Source organism: Aspergillus karnatakaensis (assembly GCF_047715665.1).
Source record: "Aspergillus karnatakaensis strain CBS 102800 unplaced genomic scaffold BJY04scaffold_69, whole genome shotgun sequence".
NCBI lineage: Eukaryota > Fungi > Ascomycota > Eurotiomycetes > Eurotiales > Aspergillaceae > Aspergillus > Aspergillus karnatakaensis.
This window is the reverse complement of record NW_027395781.1, coordinates 78,976-95,098: the sequence shown is the minus strand read 5'-3', so window position 1 is coordinate 95,098 and position 16,123 is coordinate 78,976. Positions and strand designations below refer to the sequence as shown.

General features: G+C 50.4%; 6 protein-coding genes across 6 annotated transcripts; 3 read left to right on the top strand and 3 right to left on the bottom strand.

The window, feature by feature from the left end:
* Positions 1-267: 267 nt before the first annotated feature.
* On the top strand, positions 268-969 carry BJY04DRAFT_223223 (uncharacterized protein; the record flags this gene model as incomplete). The annotated part of the gene is made up of 3 exons (XM_073717631.1): positions 268-453; positions 504-672; positions 803-969. The coding sequence occupies 3 exons, from the start codon at positions 268-270 to the stop codon at positions 967-969; spliced, it is 522 nt and encodes a 173-aa protein (XP_073566100.1).
* Positions 970-1,582: 613 nt separating this feature from the next.
* On the top strand, positions 1,583-4,132 carry BJY04DRAFT_231749 (FAD-dependent oxidoreductase; the record flags this gene model as incomplete). Its single annotated transcript, XM_073719612.1, has 4 exons — positions 1,583-1,856; positions 1,914-2,313; positions 2,383-2,556; positions 2,636-4,132. The coding sequence occupies exons 1-4, from the start codon at positions 1,615-1,617 to the stop codon at positions 4,130-4,132; spliced, it is 2,313 nt and encodes a 770-aa protein (XP_073566099.1). The 5' UTR covers positions 1,583-1,614.
* A 2,604-nt stretch (positions 4,133-6,736) lies between these two features.
* Positions 6,737-7,580, bottom strand: BJY04DRAFT_223221 (uncharacterized protein; the record flags this gene model as incomplete). The annotated part of the gene is made up of 2 exons (XM_073717630.1): positions 6,737-7,321; positions 7,398-7,580. 2 exons carry the CDS (start codon positions 7,578-7,580, stop codon positions 6,737-6,739), a joined length of 768 nt encoding a protein of 255 aa, XP_073566098.1.
* A 722-nt stretch (positions 7,581-8,302) lies between these two features.
* On the bottom strand, positions 8,303-11,583 carry BJY04DRAFT_210704 (mitochondrial matrix Mmp37-domain-containing protein; the record flags this gene model as incomplete). Its single annotated transcript, XM_073714287.1, has 5 exons — positions 8,303-9,326; positions 9,383-9,545; positions 9,621-9,707; positions 10,119-11,351; positions 11,445-11,583. The coding sequence occupies 5 exons, from the start codon at positions 11,581-11,583 to the stop codon at positions 8,303-8,305; spliced, it is 2,646 nt and encodes an 881-aa protein (XP_073566097.1).
* Positions 11,584-11,998: 415 nt separating this feature from the next.
* On the top strand, positions 11,999-14,807 carry BJY04DRAFT_231747 (uncharacterized protein). Its single transcript, XM_073719611.1, has 4 exons — positions 11,999-12,188; positions 12,247-12,543; positions 12,597-12,706; positions 12,751-14,807. The coding sequence occupies exons 1-4, from the start codon at positions 12,054-12,056 to the stop codon at positions 14,702-14,704; spliced, it is 2,496 nt and encodes an 831-aa protein (XP_073566096.1). The 5' UTR covers positions 11,999-12,053; the 3' UTR covers positions 14,705-14,807.
* Positions 14,808-14,835: 28 nt separating this feature from the next.
* Positions 14,836-15,831, bottom strand: BJY04DRAFT_200201 (U4/U6-U5 snRNP complex subunit SNU23). The gene has a single exon (XM_073712892.1). It carries the CDS (start codon positions 15,606-15,608, stop codon positions 14,961-14,963), a length of 648 nt encoding a protein of 215 aa, XP_073566095.1. The 5' UTR covers positions 15,609-15,831; the 3' UTR covers positions 14,836-14,960.
* Positions 15,832-16,123: the final 292 nt, after the last annotated feature.

Below are 16,123 nucleotides of genomic sequence, written 5' to 3'. Positions count from 1 at the left end.
CATACTTAGCCTATACAGAAGAAGTTTGACAACTAGCCTATCGTCACCCGGTTAGGCTCGAATGTACAGAAGTCCGGCAACCCTGACGCTGGAAAAACAGGTTTGCTAGCGTGTAAGCATATTCTCCTCATGTCTGAGAAAAGCTTATATATCGGACATATTTCTCCTACAAATAGGAGTTCATTCACTACTTTATCTTCAATTATATTATTCATCTAAAGGACTTTGCCACTCTAAACCTGAAGCTGACAAACCCGAATCGCTGATATGCGTCCTTCTACCCTCTTAATTACTCAAATTCTCGCTGGCGTTCAGCTTGTTAGCGCTGCCGACTGTGGTGGTACTCGATCTTGCGTCAGATTATATTCCGATGTCGAAGGTACAACGCCAAACGTGGTAGCCGAGTATTCGGCTACTTGCGAAGGGAATTGTTTTGTGATCAACTCCAAGAGTGTAAGCTTCGCTCTAACTTACTAAATAAATAAATACTGAAAAATCCTTAGGTTCAACTTTCGGGTGCTGTGACTTATGGAGTCGACTGTATCTTCTACCAGGATAGTTCATGCCAGAACCCTCTCCCAGACGATCAACATGATAGTGCGGGTGCACTTGGTACACAGTTCTATGACTTTGGCGGACAACCCAGTGGAAGCCATAAGTGCTTTGCTGGCTGTTAGTCGAGCTTACCGCAAAGGGCTGGTGGAAAACTTCCACCATCATACGGGTATCCAGGGACTCTGTATTTAGCCATTCTCAACTCCATTCCGAGTATACTGTAGCTCGACGTAAATAACTGTAATAGGCACCGGATACTGGAACTGCCAATATAGAGAGTTCGAGTTCACCGATGGCTCAGATGCAAAGGAAGCGCTTGTTCGGGAGGTTGACAGCGGACGCAGAATACTGGCTAGACCACCTGGTCTTGATTCCCATATCCTTGTTGAGATAGATTCGGTTGAGAAGGGATAATGTTAGACATACAAGCTTGAGAACGTCTACAAATTCAACAGTCTGGCATTTATTGGCAGTAAACGAGTTTTTTTTAGATATTTGATTTTGTGTGTCCGTACACAAGCCATTCCAGATGTTCATATCACTGTTAAATGACATTACACATTTACGTACGATGCGGAGGCCAAGATCATCAGTTGGCAATATTGCGTTCCATTGGCAAGCAGATAAAGGATTGGTGTCTTAACCGCGTAGGATCCTGCTGCTGGTGTTCATATATGTAAGTACACAGGCGGGTGCGGTTATCTTCCAGCTTCAGTATTGGTGAGTATATACCCACCGATAATTTTCTCCGGATGCTCGCATTCATCCAGCACAGTCCAGGAATTAAGCTGTTATGTCCTGTTGGCTAAATATTGTCACTTTACAAGTAGGCTACTGTGTCAAGCGGAATGGATAGGCTACCCGACAGGCCGAATTACCCAACCGGCCTTACAGCGATCAACTCGTGATACAAGTATAAATTCTTTGTAGATGCAACGCAAAAATGCAAAACTCAACTTCCCAGCTACATTCACTGGCACCCGCAAAAATATGGCACCTAAAGACACCTTTAAAGTTGTTATTGCTGGCGGTGGCATCGCCGGCCTCACTCTAGCCAATATGCTGGAAAGGTTCGAGCTCGACTACGTCCTGCTTGAATCGCATGCATCCATTGCCCCAGTCGTAGGCGCAAGCATTGGCATGTTTCCAAATGGCCTGCGAATACTGGACCAAATCGGCTGTTACCAGGCGATCGAGGAGATTTTCGACGGCGATATACCCTACAACAGTCAACACACCCGCGATGAAAATGGCAATATTATCTCCTCAATATATGACTTTTATACCAAGCTCGAGGAGAGGTAAGCATGGTCATACGGCCGGCCAACAGATCCAGGCTCGCTGATTATATATCATAGACATGGATATGGGCTGTTCTTCTTCGACCGCCAGAAATTGTTGGAAATCCTGTACGATAATCTCCAATACAAAGGGAACGTCCTTCTCAACAAGCGCGTGACTCGAGTTGACCTTGTTGATGGAGGTGTCAACGTAATCTGCGCCGATGACTCGATACTTTCTGGCACCATTGTCGTCGGTGCTGATGGTATACATAGCTCCGTTCGGGCGGCCATGACTGCGCTAGCCAACAACCTGGAGCCAGGCCATTTCGACCCGCGCGAGTCCGAATCTATTCCGTGCCGCTACAGATGCAGCTTTGGCATCGCCCAGCATGTTCCTGGATGGGTTCGAGGCGAACTGTACCACATTACGGGCAAAGGAAGGTCGCAGCTTGTCATCTCCGGACCCAACGACAAGGTTTACTGGTTTATGTTTGAGCAGCTCTCCGAGACGAAATACGGAAAGGATATTCCAAAGTATACCAAGGAAGATGAGGTGGAGTTTGTCAAGCGCAACTGGGACGTTGCTATCACCCCTCGCATTACCTTCGGGCAGGTATACGCCAAACGTCTCTCATCAGCTTTGACGCCCCTTCACGAAGTAAGCTTCAAGAAGTGGTTTTTCAAAAGGATCATAACCCTCGGTGACTCGGCACACAAGGTAATTAAAGGAAACTTTCTTATACTCCTAATATTGTGCATAATCCTTCAAATTTTTGGTCAGTAGCTAATCGATTTAGCCCCATCCCATCGGCGGTCAAGGTGGAAACGGCGCTATAGAGTCCTGTGCAGAGCTCATAAATGCCATACTAAGGACCAAAGATAGGCGGCAAGGCAGCTTAGGTGGCCTTACCGACAAAGAAGTCGAAACTCTTTTCACAGAGACACAATCGGCGAGGCGTGCACGCGCCGACCTGATTATCAAGGAAGGCCACGATACTCAGGCTCTCTTTGCTTACGAGAATCTAGCAGTCTCTGCGACGATCTTCAAAATCTTGCAACCGGTCTTCGGGGGGGAGACTATACTAGACGTGCTAAGCTCAGTCATTGTGGGCTCTTCAAAGCTGGAGAGGCTCCCGATTCCCCATCGACCCCGTCTCCTCCCGTTCCACGACGAGCTCCCAGAGAAGCCTATCGATGCAAAGATTCATCATCAGGTGCAATTTGCATTTCTAGGAGCAATGGGCTTTATTATCTTTATTGGTCTGAAGCCGCTCGCACTGCCCATCCCGGCTCTGAAACTCTGGAATACTTCACAGGTTCAATTAAGATGGTTTGGCGACAACACCTTGAATCAATTTTTCAAACTACTAGTGGGCATTTTGCCTGTTCCTATAGAGGGCGTAGGCGTGTCGGCAAACGTCCACCTATGGAACTTCATACCCCAGCTTATCTCTCCCTTGCTGGTATACGCCATTGAAGGCCACCGCGTCGGCCACCGCGTAACACCCCTCGCCTTACCTTTCGTCTACTCTATAGCCATGCAAGTTCAAGGAATCGGCCGGATCGGGCCCATTTACGCGGCTCTGCTCGCTTTATTCTCGCACGACACACCCCTTGGTCAGGCTCTGTCCCTCCATGTTGTCGAGTGTCTGATACCCGCAATTACGATAGGATTCGTCATTCCAACAGTCATGGCACTGACGCCAAATCCCAACACGAGGGCCTGGCACGGGTGGAATGGGATTTGGCAGCTCGCGCCACTTTTGTTCAATGCGCTACTAGCACTTTTCTCTTCAGCCCTCAGGAGGTGGAGGGCGAGGGCCCAACGCCACGCAACATCCCAGACAGATCAAGAACCAATACTGGATGCTGCTGGGCCCGCTAAACGGGACTTTGTTGCAACACTTAAGACGGTTTATACCTACGCCTTTGCAGCGCAAGCGACTGCACACATTGCCTCGGTCGTGTACGCATGGCACCACCCCGGCATCAACCTTGCAGCGATGTTCTTCGCGCTGCCCAGTCCCTTCAAGAACGACTTGAATCTCTCAGATGCGGGAGAAACGATTGCAGCCGTCTTACGATATGACATGGTCCTCGCCGTCGCAGCATTCCTCGGCAGCAACCTCTACTCAATATGGGATCTGCGTCGCCTAGGATACATCAAGACGCGCGAAGCCCTTAATGCAGCCCTAGCGGTTCTAGCTGGGCAGGTTTTCGTCGGGTCTGGTGCTACGTGGGCCGGCCTGTGGCACTGGCGGGAGGGCAAGATTGCTGCCGCTTGTAAGTTCTGACTGAAAGGCCGCCAATCCTAGAAAGATTGATGGAGAAAAGGTGAATTTCGAAATCAGTGTACATGTGATTATCATAAAACTGCAGGATTCTTTCGCTCTTGAGCTACCTCACTGGTTATGGCTATTTCACGGGGCTCCTGCAGTCGGACAGACAGTAGGTTGGGGCTTTTCCTTAACTATGGGAGGAAGATGCATATACCCTGATTACAACTGAGCTTTATCGACCTGACTACTAGGGTCTAGAGGCTCCAATCAATCTGACATTTCGCCCAGTCATAATAGGCTATTCGCTCCGGAGCATGCTTAACTTTCGATTTATTAGAGAGAAGGGCACCATCAATGCCAACAACTCTCGAAAAGCCATCGAACAAGATAGATTGGTATTACGATTCGAGTCCTCTCTCCTATCCATAATGAAGGTGGCCCGGGAAAGCTGACGCAGGGCCATTTCTGTCAAACCCCTACCCATCCACACCCCCCAACGGAATCTACAATCTTCGACGCTGGCGGTGGAACGAGGATAAGGTCGATAGGGATCTTCGGAGCCGCTACCCGCGATCAATTTGTCTCTTTTCGATCTCAGGATGCTCTCTTGTTGCATACTAAGCTGACGTCTATGCTTTCCACGCCCTTCGGACCGCCAGAAACTGTGATAGGATAGCCAATGTTAACGATCTTGTAGACTCGTGGTTGGATCGGCTGTACAGGCCACACAGAATCAAAAAGAAAAACTAAAGGAAAAGTCCTGTTCAAGCCGACTTTCATGGCCGAATACTTTAATTAAGATCATCAGCTTCAGTAAAGCTTCAACCTCCTTTATTATAGCTGCCATGACACAAAAAAAGATTGAAGGTAAGCTATGGTTAAAAGGTCGACGGAAACTTCCTGCTGATACATAAAAACCTTCGGATTAAGAAGGGCGACGGCCATAAAGAAGTCAAGAGCGCAGTGCCGACGATGCCTGGGCTGTATATTCTCTATGCCTTGGGTGGTGCATGATCTTTTTTCAAGCGCATTCTCCAGACATGCTATGGCATCGGCCGTCGAACGTGACTCGAGTGGCGTTGAGTTAACAAAACGTTGGCCCTTCTATCAAGTGATGCTAGCGTCTGCTAGGCCACATTTCTGTGTATGTAACCTTGCGCTATGCTATGGCTCCGGCGTGTGGAACCCAAGGGTATTGTGAACTGATCTGGAGAAGATGGGAGATATATGAATCAATCAACGTTTCCTCAGGGGCATGACCACTGTTCACTTTACTGCATACAAGGTACCTAGCTGGTGATACCAACAATTTCACCACCCACAAAGACCTCAAAATGAAATTCAAGCTTTTTGGTCAGAGTCAACCAGCTGAAGAGGCCCGTCGCCAATCCCGGTCGAATCATTTCCAAGCAACCTTTTGAGTCGTGAAAAAGCACGGTTTTGGAGCTCGTAAATAACCGACTTTCTGACCGACTGCAGGCTCTATGGAGTTCCGTATCGGAGGAAAGAACACGGCATTCCAGAGTCTCTGCAAAATCTCGTGTCTGAAAATATTCTCAATTACACGGTCTTTCACGCGGTTCAAAGATCACGCTTTCTGGTCTTCCTGTAGATATTGGCTCCACATTAATGCAAGACCGTGGATAAAGCTTCGTGGGTTCCTCAGCTACTGCCCCAAGTGGAGTATATAGTACCAGAATGATACTTTGCAACGATGCTATTCCTGCCGACTCCAAGGGTACACATCACCTACTGGCACGTGCGAGCCATACTGTCCATCGCTTGGTGGATGGTCCAGAGAGGATCAAGAGGATTAGACTCGGGTGACTCAATCAAAGCGTGGAGGGTCTCTGGGAGATGACCAGCCAGATACTGAGTCCATCTCGTACGACGAAGCCAGGGGGTTGCCTCGTTAATCTCTACAGTCTCAATTGTACGATCAGAGGGCTGAAAGATCTGTTGGTGTTGCTCTTCTAACTGATCAAAGAGCTGGTCGATGGTGGAGGAGGCTGACTCAGGCTCTGCTGATGCTGAAGCTGATCGTACGGGGTTGATTACAGCAAAATAGTGAGAGTTGGGCCCTCGGCGATAGAGACGTTGACAGGAGACTACGTGTGTACGATCCTCTTAAGAGCTGTTGGGTAGAGAGTGTCGAGATAGCCTGTTGCTGATGGGAGTACCCAACGAAGAGGTAGAACCGACAAATATCCGTTTAAGGCCCTTGAGATAATCTCATACGATATACGCTCGAAGTCTCTTCAAGTATAGTTAGGGCCTTAACGCTAAAGTCTCATACTTTAAAGTAAAGGGTGGTGGCCCAGCTTCCCAATGCTGGAGAGGGAGCTAGGGCTAGAAAGATATATTATCTTGACCAAAGTATATACTTACACTTCTCTAACTCAGCAGCGATAGAAGATGTAGCTGGTAACGCGATCACTACAAGCCATTGGCTCTTTTCGAGCCCTTTACATTAGACTTCATTAATACGCCGAACCACGAGTGGAGGCGTCAGTATTCCAATCCATATCGACTCCGTACAACTAGCCCTAACCCAGACACAGACACAGACACAAACCGCTCACACCAGTGCCAAACAAACCCAACATCCAACCCAAAATTTCAGTCCCCCAGCTCCCTCTCCAAGAACTCAATCTCCAAATCATCCAAGCAAAACCCCCACTCCCGCGCCTCCGCCCCATCCTCAGTCCAAACCACAACCTCCACCATATTAACCCTCTCCCCCCAACCGGTCCCAAAAATCGTAAGATCATACCACTCCATAGACTGATATCCTCCCTGCAAATACGGCACCCATGTATTGTACACATTCACCGCCACCGAGTCCGCTACTTCCCACGCAATGATCTCGAGTACTAAGCCGCGCGGCACCCTACCCAGCGGTTTGAACGAGAGGCCCTTGAGGTTGAAGTAGGTTGAGAGACCTGCGGCGTGGAGCCTGGTGGGGTTTGAGATCCAGCGTGGTCGTGGTCGAGGCTGCAGGTGGAGCTGGTTGTCGCCTAAGAGGGCATGGACATTAAACAGCGCGTTTGGCTGGGAGGAAGCACAATCCGTGTCGTGGATGGAGATGGAGCCTAGAGGTGCTGCAGCATGGGTGTCAACTGCAACGAAGCTGGTGAAGTCCAAGTATGAATAGAGAGAAAGGGGCCCGGTTCCGGATTCTGCGTCGGTTGGGACGTCGTCGAACTAAATTGAGGGAAGGTTAGTTAGAGCTATCAGGGTTTTTCCGTGCAGAGTATTGGGCAGCGGAGCTGGAACTTACATTGAGAGTAGCATTGTAGCCTTTATTGGAAGAACCAGAGGCGCTAGGTAGGCTCTGTTCGATGATGTACTTGTCTTTAATGATATTAGTGGCGAGAATGGCTTGGGTGTTCTTGGTTTGGGCACTTTGCAGCAGCAATGGCAGCATCAACCCCGCTAAACGTAGGCTGGTAATGATTATCATGGTGATGGAGATACAAACTGTATGATACTTTCCCCTCGTGAGCTATGGTAATTTCCAGGGCCTTTAACCTCTTGCTATTAGCCTAAAGCCAAAGGGCCCGGTGTCTTGGAACTCATTGGCAGGGCCCATGCGTACTATATCATGCACTGTTATATGCGCTGTCAACAAGGTTCCGACAGGTAGAAGAGAAAATGAAACAAGTTATAATATCTTCTGCCCAAAGCAACTAGCTTAATTAGGAAAAAGAAGCAATATGGGATATAACAAGAAGACCCTAGATGAAGGAACACTTCCTCCGAGCCTAAACATATCAAGGATAAACAATTAGAAAGCTGCATCTTGGTGTAGAGCAGTGGGAATACTGAATATAGTGGCATAAAGATACGTATTAGGGTTAGCATTGTGGTTCGTATGTGGGTGGTTTGCGTTGTTCTCCCGGCGTGCTAACTGAGTCATGGCTCAAATCGTTAGGATTTCCCAGTCTATGCAAAGACTGTTGGGCTTGAGGCAACAAAGGTAGCTGCTCCCAAGGGTTGGAGTGTTGCTTCATGTGGTAGAGACCAGTGTAAGACATCTCTAACAAGGATGTACGTAGTAGGTACCCCATAGCCAGATCCAGAAATCACTGTCTATATTGCTTGTTTTGTATATCTTCCCCTAGACAACCGAAATAAAATGATCCGCCGTACCCGTAGAGAGTACTAAAAGTCTATGTCATGACCTCACTTGCTCGAAGCAATCTCTCCCCCATTAAGCAAACTCCCCAGAACGATCTTCAATTCCTCCAAGAACCGAGTAACCTCCTCTTCTGTGCCGACTGTGATCCTCAGGCACCCCTCACAGCCGAGTTCCTTCCCGCGGAACCTCACGACGACACCCCGCTTCTCAGCCATAGCCTCGTACGCTGCCAGCGCAACAGTATTGCTCGGTTTGCCGCCCTGGTCGGCAGCCTTATCGAGAAGCTCAACGAGGAGGAAGTTGGACTCGGTGCCACCGCGGAAACGACCGATACCGGGGATCTTAGGCAGCTCCGTGAGGAGTCTGTCGCGCTGAGCGATGATCTTCGTGCGGTGAGCGCGCATAACTTCTAGGTTCTTAGGAGAGCCGAGAGCGGCAGTTGCGAGGGCACTTGTGGGTGATGAAATATTGTAGGGGGCCTTAAGGCTGTTGAGGAGGGTGGCGATGGGAGGACTTGTGAACGCAACTCCTAGTCTGATACCGGCAAGACCAAAAGCCTTGCTCAGGGTCTGCATGACAACGAGGTTAGGCCATTCCGCAACCCATTCTGCTAGACTAGTGCCCTCGGGCGCGAAATCGATGTACGCCTCGTCGACAACGACAACGCCGTTCCACGTCGGGTGTTCCAGCACTTTTTGAATATCCGACTTGGCGACAATGTTTCCTGTTGGGTTTCCGGGGGAGCAGATGTAGACGATCTTGATTGAGGGGTCGGCGGAGAGAGCTTCATTGATCTTTTCAGGCTGCAGCGCAAAGCCGTTTTCTGTGTCTAGTGGGACTTTAACGATCTCGACGTCGTTGACGTCTGCGCTGACGGCGTACATGCCGTATGTAGGAGGACATGTGAGAATCTTGTCTTTGCCGGGGACACAGAAGGCTCGGAGGAGGGCATCAATGGCTTCGTCTGATCCGACGCCGACGAAGAGGTTCTCGGGGGTGATGGATTGGTCTGTGTGGGTGTGGGTATTGCGGAGGTTGCAGAAGAGTTGTTTGAGCGGGTGCTGGTGGCTGAGAAGCAATTGATGTCAGAACCTGAGTATCAAGTATTGCAAAAGCATACTTACGGGTCGGGATATCGGTTCAAGCCTAGGAGGTCGATATCCGGCTTAGATGCACCCGTTGAGCCACCGTTGACCGCTGACTCCTCGAGAGCACCTTCGGAGTTCAGCGCAAGACCCGGACCGTAAGCGTTCTCGTTCGCATCGAGGAGAACGTTTGTGCCGTCATCTTTGTAGTCACTAAGAATTCGATTGATTAGTCTCGGCGTCGTGCGGAGGAGGGGAAGGGATGGCGGGATCGTACTCTCTTGCGCAGCGGTAGGGCTGCAGTTTAAGAATATTCTTGCGCGCGCATGTTGAGAGGTCAAAGGCCGAAGGTCTTGTAGCCATTCTGAAGCGAATTGAGGTGTGGGCAGAAAGTTGGGGGATCTTTTTTCTGATCGGAGGAGGGAGAAGAAATGCTGGTGGGGGGAGCGGGGAGTTAAAATCCGCCGCATTATATAAGGCCGTGAACGGAGGTATGAGTCAGGTCGTGGTTGATCAGTGACTCTACGCCAAACAGCAAACTACAAGAAAACTGAGTACCTTGACTGTTATCAATTGACACTGAGGGATCTGATAAGAATACTTCTATGTTGAGTACCTTGCAGTATGTATATAAGTTAAAGAACACCGCCCCATTCCAACTCAACGCCTTGATATGCTCTAGTATAACGACAGGATGCAATGCTCGACTGTCTCTATTCATGCTTGTCGGCCTTTTTTGCCTCTCCAGTTGACTCCTTCGCTTTTGCCTTTTTACCCGAGTTTCTGAACTTGTCTTGCTTCGCCTTGAGGTACCGCCACGTTCGCGCTATGCCGGCCGTGAACAGTCCCTTGACGGTTTCGACGGAGCTCGGCCACCGAATCGTTTTGGTGATGGCCAAAGAAATCACCTTTTTAAGTTCCTCATCCGCAGCAATTCGCTGCTCGAACGGTCCTCCTTGCCTCCGTCGGATCAGTTCCGGGTCGTTGTCATTGCTCTCTTTCATCATCTTCATAAACTCTGCACGAGGAATTCCGAAGCGGGTCTGGTACTGGAAGTATAGTCGCTCGCGGAAAGACTCGGGTAGCCGGCGTACCATATTCCCACGCTTCTGAGGGTCCATATCTTGCGAAAGTCGCACATTGGCCTCGGGATCGTCGATCCAGTCGTTTTCTGTGCAACGCCTGTCGTTGAAGACGACATTCGGAAGGTTATCAATAAGAGGGGCATACAATCGTCGGAAATTGGCCATCTGCGAGGAGACAATATTGTTGACTTTTCGGGGATCCTCTACAGGCAATGCCATGCGGAGATCGCCCATGTAGCTGATCGCGGCTATAGTGCTATACAGCTGAAATTCCGTGAACTCTTCTGGAAGCAGTAGCAGTGCTACTCGAACGGCGGACAGAAGATTCATCTGATTTGCTAGCCGTACTTTCGGATGGTCTCGTAAAATTTTGACTGGCTTTTGGAGACGGCCAGCAAGGTATAATGTGTCCCACCGACTGAGATCATTGCACAATGTGTCGATGTTCACGACTCCGTATTTGATCAATGTGCCGTTTACCGTGACGTAGGGATTGAAATATACACCCGCACCAAATCTGTCCTGAACCTGGGAAACACCGTACGATCCCAAGTAGCCTAGGCCGGAGTAATGGTTGCGGTGTTGCGCAAGATTCAAGTCGTGCCAGTGCTGAGAATAGGACACACCAAAGATGAAATCAATCATCTTCCCACTGCCTTGCTGCATCTTCTGAATAGCTGCAGGGGCTGAAGGATGGCATTGGTCCGAGCCCGGCGCGCTACCATTCTGCGAAAACACTCCGGATCCATATGCGAAGGCGTACCGAATCGGAGCTCGAAACTGCCAGAGAATCTGGCGTAGGGCTTCTTTGAATTCTTGATTGATTATCATGTGCTGGTTGATTCCGAAGTCTTTCGAGGGGAGCTCCGAGAATGCCGATATCGCTAGGTTCGGGTTGTCATCCCAATCATTATTGTCGGGCGCTTTAGCGGAGTCTTTGGAAGAGGTGGAAAATGAAGCATTCGAAGGGATCAGCAGCCCAGAGTCCGATTGGGCATATTGTGTACTCGTTTTACCATAGGGTATGCTCCGGTTTCCGGCCGCTAGGCCGGCATTTCGATGATGAATTGAATTCTGCTCGCTGGAGAAGTAACGGAATGAGCCTGCTCTCCGGATGCACCGCGAGACAGACGGGTAACCCGAGCGTAGACGCATATAAGAGCCCGAGGTAGCGTTCGAGAAGAGGAACTGCGATGAGAGTTCCGGTTAGCAGAGCGGACAAAAGGGGAGCATTGAGGTGCGGTCTCACTGTAGTGTCGCGCATTGTCGCGAGAGGAAAGGTGGTAGACATCAGACACTTGCAGGCTCAAACCATGATTTCACAATAAGATAGAGAGGAGAAGAACAGTTGAACTGAATGAACGGGTCGAGGAGATGGAGCTCACAGGAGACTTATTATTCATCGGTTATCCATCCGATCGATAGTATTCGACAATAATAATCCGCTGACGTACCCTCGGCTCTCATTCGCGGCGCTGCCTTAGGCTGAGATTACATCACGTGAGCCGGTTCCTCCGCAGGCGCGTCCCACCGCCCAGACCCAAACAAAGGCAGTAAACAATCTCGTCCCCTCAAGTCTTCAATCACAACAACTCGAATTGCGCCTGTCTCCATGCTTGTATACGATGGCTAATGAAATGGAGACGCTTGCCGGCCGTCTGGCTACGTTTGATCTTGTCTTGCACCCAGACCGGCGGTCCTCTAGCTCGAAATCCGCCAAACCAATCTCTTGGCCGCATAGCAGGCCCTCCCCGGCTGAGGTACATCTACCAATCTTAGAGTATTGAAGCCTTTGAAACTAATGTGTGTATCGCGTAGTTGGCACATGCCGGTTTCTTCTATAACCCCTACGAGACGAACCCAGACAACACAACATGCTTCCTGTGTCGCAGAGCCCTGGATGGGTGGGAGGAGGAAGACAACCCAATTACGGAGCATTTGAAGCATGCGCCGGATTGTGGGTGGGCTGTTATGATGGATATTCAGCAGCGTAGCTCGAACCCCGCCGAGATCGAAGACCCAACAAGTGAGAGGATATCCCAGGCTAGGCTGTCGACCTTTGGTGAATCATGGCCCCATGAGGGCAAAAAGGGTTGGCTATGTCAGCCAGAGAAGGTAACAATATACCAGCTACCCTAGTTTGCAACTCTCTAACGACTTCGCTATAGATGGCTGAGGGTGGGTGGTTCTTTTGTCCAAACGAAGAAAGCGCGGACCTGGCGAGCTGCGCCTACTGCAACTTGTCCCTTGATGGATGGGAGCCCAAAGACAACCCATTGTGAGTTCACTCGCTTGACATTTTTGTCATCTCTAACTTTCTAGTGACGAACATTATCGCCGTTCCTCCGATTGCTCGTTCTTCGTATTCGCAAAGCCTGCCAAAGGGAAGGGATCTCGATCTAAAAAGGCCCGTACCTCGAAAGCCTCTCGCCTATCGACCCAATCGACCGCTTCCGAAATTGCTGCATCAGACGTCGAGGACCTGATAGATCAGAGCGTACTGTCGCAGTCAACAAAGACCAAGACCGCGAAGAAGTCAACCAAATCCAAGTCGAAGAGCACAAAATCCAAGACAGACGAGTCACACGAGACTGAAAGTCAGATGGAATTGGATGGACAGGAACTCGCCCAATCAGAGCCGGCCAAGCCCAAGCGGGCTACGCGTGGTAAAAAGCGGCCGAGTGCGGATGTGGAAACAGACAACATGAGCATTTTCGAGGGCGACAGCGTGGATATTGCGGAGCCGCCAACAAAGAAGAGGGCTACGAAATCACGTACGAGTCGAGCGCGAGCCCAGAGCATCGCCTCCACCGATGGTGCCGTGGAAGCTCCAGAGTACGAGAGCGACGTTCATGAGGATGAAGATCGAAAAACAAGTCGCGGCAGCAAGAAGAGGACGTCTCGGAGCCGCAAGGGGTCGGTAACTTCGTCTACTTCGAAGGCTGCTTCAAAGTCACGTATCCCTCGGGACTCTGAGCTCGAAGCTGCCATTGAAGCCGGTCTGGAGGCTGATGAACCCCAAAATGTTGAGCCCGAAGAAGTGAACAGCGAGAAGACGACGACCAAGTCTGCTCCCAAGAAATCCAAAACCAAGAAGAAGACCGCTAAGAAAGATCCGGAGCCTCCAAAAGGGGTGGATGAGCCTGCTCCTGTTGATGAGGTACACACAGTTGCTGCGTCGGAGCCTGAGCAAAATACGATGGATCTGGAAGAGGTAGTTGAGCAGCAAGAACCCAAGCCAATCGAAGTGAAGACCAAACGCCGAAGCTCAAAAAAGAAGGCCGACCAGCCAGAGACCCAAGAACCTGTTCCCCTGGAAGAACAACCGCAAGCAGAGGAGGCAGAGGAGGATGATCACCGCCAGCACGAGTCATTTGTCTCGGTAGAGATCATCTCGAAGCCTCCACCGGAGTACTCGGAAATAAAGTTTGACAAAGCCAGCAAGAAGCCCAAAAAGAAATCATCAGAGAAGGCCAAGAAACCAAAGAAACCCGAAAGTTCCGAGAAGGCAGCGGAACCAGAAACAGAGGGAACAGAGATGAAACCGGACGCTCAGCCTGAAACCCTCGATACTACGGTAGAGCCAATGCCTAGGAAGTCTCGGACAAGAACCCCAGAACCAGCAGAGCCTGAACAGGCCGATAACAGGTCATCCCGCCGGAGGTCATCCAAGGTGCCCCCGAAGACAGCTGAAAGATATAGCGATATCCCCCATGAGAAACAATACGCCAAGTCCCTCGCCCAATCCACATCACCAGAAGACTCTCGTCGTCCTAACAACCAAGGACAAGACAATGCGGCTGTGTCACCTTTACCGTCCGTGTCTAGAGGAAGCCCTTCTCTCTCACCGCAATCCTCCGATGCCGAGAACCATCCTCCTTCATTGAGGGCTTCAACCCATCGAGCCCAGATCTCGACCCCATCCAAACCCGCTGCCGTCCGATGTCCGCTGGCAGCTACTACACCTTCTCCCTCGAAGCGAAATGCCTCTGCAGGAAATCTTCAGACATCCCACCCATGGGTTCCGATCAATGTTGAGCAGATCGTGTTAGCCAGTGCAAGTGACAAGGAAAACGCCCCGCAGGGCTTGTTGAGCAGCGCGAAAGGAGAATTGACTAGCCCGGAAAAGAAGATGACGGTGGAAGAATGGATCATGTGGAATGCAAAGAACGGGGAAGAAAGACTCAAGCAGGAATGCGAAAGACTCGTCGGCCAGTTTGAGCTGGAAGGCGCGCGGGCGATGCGTGCATTGGAGGGAATCGAGTGCACTGATTGATTGAAGCAGGACTGTCAATATCAAGGCGCGGTTAGGTGTTGGGGCTTGGGTTATGGAGTTGGGTAATTCTGGGATCTATGGTTTAATGAGTGATATTGACTATCTTCAATGCAATTTTGCCGAATAACATCACGGCATATCGAGCGCTTTATGACCGAACTCCGCCCAAATCAGTACCTTCTTAGATGCAGCCCAACGCCGGGGTATAAACAGTTTGTACATGAAACTTTTGTAAAAAAAAAAAAGCAGCGCTCAGCTAGGCGATAATACCCAGTCGTCCTTCCCAGCTGTCCTCCTGCTTGACCTCATCTCCGCCCCTCCGACGCTTCTCATTCCTCTTCCGCCTCTTCTCCTCCCTCTCTTTCGAAATCTGCTCCTCCCTCTCCTTCAACCTCTCCCCCAGATCCATCTGCCACACCATCCTCTCCTCCTCCTCCCTAACTCTCTTCTGATGCGCCAGCATCCTCAACCTCAGCCTCACATCCTCCACACTCGCCCTCGCCACCTCCCCACTCTGCCCCGTCGCAATCAAATGCTGCTTACTATTCAAATGCTCCACCAGCTGCAAATTATCCTTGAACGTAAGATCGCAATCCTGGCAGTAAAATCCCGCCCCTCGTCCTCGTTTGCCAACCGCATTGCCCGCGGTGACGATTGTGGTTTTTCCCACCATAGACGCGACATCGAGCCGTTCTTTGCGCGAGGTCGTGGCTTCGAGCGAGGAGTAGTCGACGGGCGCGTGCCATTTCTTGCCGAGCAGTTTCGCCTCGTACCGCGCTTTGCCTTCTTCTTTGCGTTTGGCTTCTTCCTCGGCGCCTTTTTTGGCGTATTCCTCGCGGTCCCAGGATTTGCCGCCGAAGGTGTCGGAGGTAGGAGTGCCGTAGGCGGATTTGTTATTGGACATTTTTGGGAGATTGGCGGATGTGTATTGTTTTGAGGAGGTTCGAGGTATAGGAGAAGAGAAGGTGTCGTAGAGACCGGTGGATGGTGATAGCTCTGACGGCAGAAGGCTGGCAGATGAGCTGGGAACGGAAGGCGGTGAGATTGAGGCTTATCGTCGTTATCCTGAGTCAAACTCCGAAACATACTCCGACACTCGCTCCAGCTGGAGGTCGAATCGATGGCTTCCTGTGCTTGAATCATGTGGACTTGCTGCAGCTTATTCTCTGTTCAGGAACGATGACCCCGCCTCGCCGCATCCTCACTGGCTGAGTCAAATCGTTTCATGTTGACACACAAAGCCCAATGGCGGGCGTGTGATCTCGTATTGCTGCTGTTTTGTCTGGCAGCTTGCACTTCAGCCTGCAGGAGCTGAGACAGTCCCTATTTTAAGGTACCTGCCACGCTGGTCCATTGATGGACTTCTGCCTTGTTATTGGTCCTTAGGCAACAATTGCAGCTCTCCTGTTCGTATATCAT

Coding starts and splice junctions, on each gene's coding strand:
- BJY04DRAFT_231747 (XM_073719611.1), top strand. CDS start 12,054: ATGGCTAATGAAATGGAGACGCTTGCCGGCCGTCTGGCTACGTTTGAT. Junction 12,189..12,246: donor GCAGGCCCTCCCCGGCTGAG/GTACATCTACCA, acceptor TGTATCGCGTAG/TTGGCACATGCCGGTTTCTT. Junction 12,707..12,750: donor GAGCCCAAAGACAACCCATT/GTGAGTTCACTC, acceptor CTAACTTTCTAG/TGACGAACATTATCGCCGTT.
- BJY04DRAFT_200201 (XM_073712892.1), bottom strand. CDS start 15,608: ATGTCCAATAACAAATCCGCCTACGGCACTCCTACCTCCGACACCTTC.